This window comes from Loa loa, assembly GCF_000183805.2.
Source record: "Loa loa unplaced genomic scaffold supercont3.53, whole genome shotgun sequence".
In the NCBI taxonomy this organism is placed as follows: domain Eukaryota; kingdom Metazoa; phylum Nematoda; class Chromadorea; order Rhabditida; family Onchocercidae; genus Loa; species Loa loa.
This window is the reverse complement of record NW_018108233.1, coordinates 285,451-290,338: the sequence shown is the minus strand read 5'-3', so window position 1 is coordinate 290,338 and position 4,888 is coordinate 285,451. Positions and strand designations below refer to the sequence as shown.

The 4,888-nt window shown below is 37.2% G+C and overlaps 2 protein-coding genes across 5 annotated transcripts in view; one reads left to right on the top strand and one right to left on the bottom strand.

Moving 5' to 3' along the window:
• Positions 1–339: 339 nt before the first annotated feature.
• Positions 340–3,071, top strand: LOAG_12649. Of its 2 annotated transcripts, none has more exons than XM_003148161.2 (7): positions 340–414; positions 709–924; positions 1,018–1,208; positions 1,303–1,555; positions 1,682–1,957; positions 2,291–2,434; positions 2,741–3,071. In XM_003148161.2, the coding sequence occupies exons 1-7, from the start codon at positions 361–363 to the stop codon at positions 2,948–2,950; spliced, it is 1,344 nt and encodes a 447-aa protein (XP_003148209.1). In that variant the 5' UTR covers positions 340–360; the 3' UTR covers positions 2,951–3,071. The 2 variants fall into 2 exon arrangements, with proteins under 2 accessions (XP_003148209.1, XP_020306505.1); XM_020448578.1 differs by having other exon boundaries at positions 2,291–2,658.
• Positions 3,072–3,514: 443 nt separating this feature from the next.
• Positions 3,515–4,888, bottom strand: part of LOAG_17253 (alpha mannosidase I) — a 6,681-nt gene continuing 5,307 nt past the window's right edge. For all 3 annotated transcript variants that reach the window (XM_020449912.1, XM_020449913.1, XM_020449914.1), the window contains 4 exons: positions 4,674–4,841; positions 4,475–4,569; positions 4,255–4,364; positions 3,515–3,923 (listed from right to left, as the gene is read on the bottom strand). In XM_020449912.1, coding sequence (XP_020306502.1) covers positions 3,734–3,923; positions 4,255–4,364; positions 4,475–4,569; positions 4,674–4,841 — 563 coding nt within the window. In that variant the 3' untranslated portion in view covers positions 3,515–3,733. The remainder of the gene's footprint in view (positions 3,924–4,254; positions 4,365–4,474; positions 4,570–4,673; positions 4,842–4,888) is intronic.

Here is a 4,888-nt window from a genome sequence, read left to right as displayed (position 1 = left end):
TGTGTGTGTGTGTGTGTGTGTGTGTGTGTGTGTGTGTGTGTGTGTGTGTGTGTGTGTGTGTGTGTGTGTGTGTGTGTGTGTGTGTGTGTGTGTGTATTTGTATAGGCGCAGAAAGATGTAAAATATGAGTTCAGTTCCGTAGTTTAGTTTCTGATGGTCGAACAAAAATCGAAGGGACGCGGAATGCTAGTTTAGATTTAACGGTGGGAAGCGTGAGATTATTGTGCTCACATTACACTGAAACATGGAATTGCTACTGTCCAGGATTTGGAGGAACGGGGGAGGAGATATTTAGATTATAAGGGTTAAAGGCCGTTCTGAGTCTATTAGCTTTATACTTTGCAGTTGCAGTCGAAGGGAATGATCGCTGGGAATGATACTCTTAACGATCCTGAAGATATCGCTTCCTTGAAGGTAATTTAGTTTCCAGAGCTTTTAATCCATTCAGAGTGCTTCATTTGTTACTTCTAAATGACAGAGGTGAATCTCAGCTTTTATTTGATTGTATCAAGTTTCTATTTCACTTGTAATTCCAAGCACAGATACACAAAACACTCGAAAATTTCCATTCAGTAATGCTAATGGTAAATTCGGTGATACTGGTTCAAATTCAACAATAATATTTTTTTTTTGAAGCCTTTGTTCATATCTTTATCTCATTGCATAATATATCATCTTTATCAGATGCTTCGGAAGATACTTCTTCAGGACACGGATGGTATGATCGCAGTCGATTTGCACCTAGACGACGATCTGCCCCAGCCCAGTGTCCCTACCAAACTTTCGTTTATAAACAATCCAAACGTAAATGATCCACCCGCGCCTTCTCATTATTTAGAATCACAGATTGAAATTGTCATTAAACAGTTCGAGAAGAAAGGAGAAGGGATGAACGCGTATATTGTCTATAAAGTTGCGACAATAGTAAGTGCGGAACTCTCTTGTTTAAAATTAAAATTTGACTGGTTCGAAATACTCCTCGTATTTAATTTAGTCGATAATCTTTACTACTTGCAGACGCAGAACATGCAAGGTTACATAGATCGGGAATACGTTGTCTGGAGGCGATTTAGTGATTTCCTTGGCCTTCATGAAAAATTAGTGGACAAATATTTCTACAAAGGTTATTTAGTGCCGGCAGCACCTGAAAAAAGTATTGCTGCTCTTACACGGACAAAAATGAATACATCCGTGGACGACAACACTAAGTTAGTTGATTTTAGAGTAAAATACATGAAGTGTGCTACTAATGAAGGGTGGGGCAATAACTTTAAATTTGCAATGTAAAACCGCTTTTTCCAGTGAATTCGCTGAACGTCGAGCTAGAGGTCTTCAGAGATTCTGCAGACGCATAGCACGCCATCCAAAATTGGTGTTCGATTGTGACTTCCGTGATTTTTTAACAATGACTGCTTCATTACCTAAAGCTAATTCAACTGTGGCTTTAAGTGGTGCTGGAGTTAAGCGGATGTTCAAAACTGTTGGTGATGTTTTTTCGAAAATGGCTTTCCATATGGACGAAAATGATCGTTGGTTTGAAGCTGCACAACAGCAAGTGAATTTTTGTTTTTATATTTAAACAAATCGTTTTACTTTGTTTTTCCTCTCGTTAATTTGACTGGCTCTTTCTCGTTCTTCATGATTTCTATATCATCTCACTGTCACATTTAAACTAATTTAGATGGAAGATATGGAACAGAACTTGGGTAAACTGCTTCGAGCAGTTGAATCATTGAGTTCATACCGTCGTGAACTAATTTCTGGAACAGATTCATTTTCGAAAGCACTTTCAATGCTTTCTTCATGCGAAGAAAATACGAGTCTTGCACGGTGTTTGTCGCATCTAACCGAAACATACGAGAATATTGATCAGTTGCATGGTATGCAATCGGACAAAGATTGTGCATTGCTCGCTGAAGGGATCAATGAACAGCTGCAAGTCATCTGCACACTAAAAGTACGTTGTGTATCAGATCTAGACAGCGTGACTGGAACTTGTTTCTAGTTTTAAATTGAAGCTGTACATAAATTTTCGTTGGATGTAACACTCAAGGATAAAAAGGATTAATTTCGAGTGTGCCATCTTCCAATTCTCACTTCCATTCTCCTGTCCTTGGTCATCTCTTTTCGACTGCTGGAGCCCAATTAATGTCCTCTAGAAATCTATCCACTTCTCTGATACTTGCTTCCCTAAATGTCATTATTTGTTTAATACTACTGTGAATGGCTGTTTATTGCATATTTCTTTACTGCTTCCTGTCTGATTTCCATTTCATAAAGAGATTTTCAGGAACTTTTTTTCGAGCGTGTTAAAATTTGGCAGAATTGGCAAGGTGCGCAACAAAATCTTACAAGGAAACGAGAAATGAAAGCTCGTCATGAACTTTCTGGTCGGACCGATAAAGCTAATCAAATCGTAGACGAAATCAACAGCGTATGTTTCTCTTCTTGCATGATAGTCATTTGTGAGTGGGTATCGCTCTTTCTGCAATTTTTATAGCCTTGTGTTTAAATGCGGATAGCAGAGTGCATAATTAGGCTGGCTGAAAAGTTCGGATGATGATTGGTTCCATGAGGATTCTTTGACGCTTGTCCACGGCTATATTCGAAGTGGGGTGTGAACACAACATAGCTTGCATATCGAAACATGTCGAAACGGTAAATATTCAGATAACTCTAATTACTCTAGTTAGTCTCTTCGGTGTTTCATTATCTTGTATTACTTCATTATCAAGTCCAGGCGGAAAAAGCAGTGGATGAAGTGGAGAAAGAATTCTCTGAAGTAAGCAAAGTTATTCGCGGGGAATACGAAACGTTTTTGATGGAGCGTAAAAGTGACATGAACGACATGTTTAAGCAATACCTTCAAGAACTCCTTGAAACGCAGAAAAAGCTCCTCAAGTGCTGGGAGACATTTGCGCCAGAGACACAATCTATAGAAACGGCCTAATTTTCCAGGAAACCTTGTCCATGCTGTAATGTCCTCATCCTTGTATGTCGAACTGGTATACTCCTTGTCACAAATAAAGCATAAACTTTGAAAAGACTCGACTTCATTGAAATCATTTCCCAAAAATCATTTTTTGGATACATTATACGCTGAATATTTTTGAGTAGGAAAGCACGAACGAGTAGGGGGATTTGACTTCAGTTATGAACTGACTTGGAATGAAGTGGAAAGTGGTTATGGGTGGGAGGGCTCTTTTCTGAGCAATTTCGTAAAAGTTAGAGTTCCGAAAATGATTGGAGATATAATTTCGCTGATGTTCTTGTTAAATCAGCATATGACATATTTAGTGAGTTAGTGGGAAGTTACATATATAATTACGCTAGCTTTATGACATACGTACAGACCAAAACACTGTATGTCATGCAACAAAAAATAATTTCATGTTGAAGTCGAAGTCTGTTTGAATTTCGATCGCACATCCTTCTTATCGTAGAAGCCTATTTCGGAACTCTTTTATCACTCTTTATTGAATAATCGAAATCTAATCAACATGATTGAGCAAAAGGTTCTTAAAACAGGCATATAAGATTTGACAACCTCAATGTATTAATAATATGCGAAAGGAAAAGGAAATATGCAGCTAAAGAGTAGTAGGGCCAGTATTTTCCTGAAAAATCACAACTTTCATCACTGGAATTTAAGAAAAAGAAATAAAGTTTTCTTGCCAACAATATCTTTAAATAACAGAAGGACTTCATGAGTTACACCTATAATTCAAAAATATTAGAACTCGGTTTGTGAGACTATTGGGAAAGCATGAGCTTCGGTATTAAATACCCATTTATTCAAAGGCATGATACTGTCGTTCGAGAAAGTGAGGTATAAATACTTGAATGTTTCTGCAAATAAAAAACTCTGCTGTACATCATCATGTACTACGTCTGAGTTGTACACATTTTTTATCCCGGAGTATCTGAAAAAATCCGGAACACTGACTTCCCGAATCAAAAAAGTCAATACTATTTAAAGCATTTACAAGCTAAAAAAATTAATAAATTACTTAAATTTTGGCTTCCGATTCCAGTCTTTGGCTACTTCAGGAAGCAAGCGCGCAATAAGAATTGACAAAATAATCTGATGAAAGGGATAGCTTTTTACATTATAATTTATTTCTTGAATTTTTGTAGAGCATCCCACAGATACACAAAAAGTAGACGGGGAGTAAAAAACTTTTCGAATCTCTATAACATATTTAGTATTACTAAGTCCTTAAAATATGCTGTTGGTACTAATTAGGAACTCACCCTCCGGCTGTTCGACAGTATTTCTCAATATTTTTGGCAGCCATCCAACACCACTCCCTGTATTTGTCCTTTCCTGTTACACGCCATAGATAAAACCATCCCTCAATCGCCTAAAACCAATTCATTTAAAAAAAAAAATGCTTCTAAAATATTTGCCAAATGATTTTTCCCGAATGTGTGTTTTAATTAGATCACAAGAGAGGAAAAAAGTAATTCTAACTTCAGGTCGAAGAATGTAGTATTTTTCGCTATCCTTTATCGCCATCACCTCCACTTCATCTGTGAATCGAAACGATTCAGGACCAATACCGGTGGCTGTAATTTAATTATATCAAACAATTGGAATCGAGCTATTTCGCAGCGATCCAAATTTTAAAGCACAGTTGTCTCAAACAGACCAAGGGAAACAAAAACATTACCAGTTCTTATGTATGACTCATGACATGTATTGGCAATTTCTTCCGCAAGCTTTATCGTATCACTGCGTCTCTTCACATCGTTTTCGTTAAAGGCTTCGAGAGCAAGCAAACCAACAATGAAACACGCCAAATGATCCATTTTGTGCACTTCACGTTTTCCCTTTAGCTCTGTTTTTTTTTTTTCTTTGTTTTTTTTTTTTATTTCCTAACTATTG

Excerpts from the sequence above, each read along its gene's own strand:
- LOAG_12649 (XM_003148161.2), top strand. The coding sequence starts at position 361 with ATGATCGCTGGGAATGATACTCTTAACGATCCTGAAGATATCGCTTCC. Across the intron at positions 1,958-2,290 it reads AAGTCATCTGCACACTAAAA|GAACTTTTTTTCGAGCGTGT; the intron begins GTACGTTGTGTA and ends AGAGATTTTCAG. Across the intron at positions 2,435-2,740 it reads TCGTAGACGAAATCAACAGC|GCGGAAAAAGCAGTGGATGA; the intron begins GTATGTTTCTCT and ends TATCAAGTCCAG.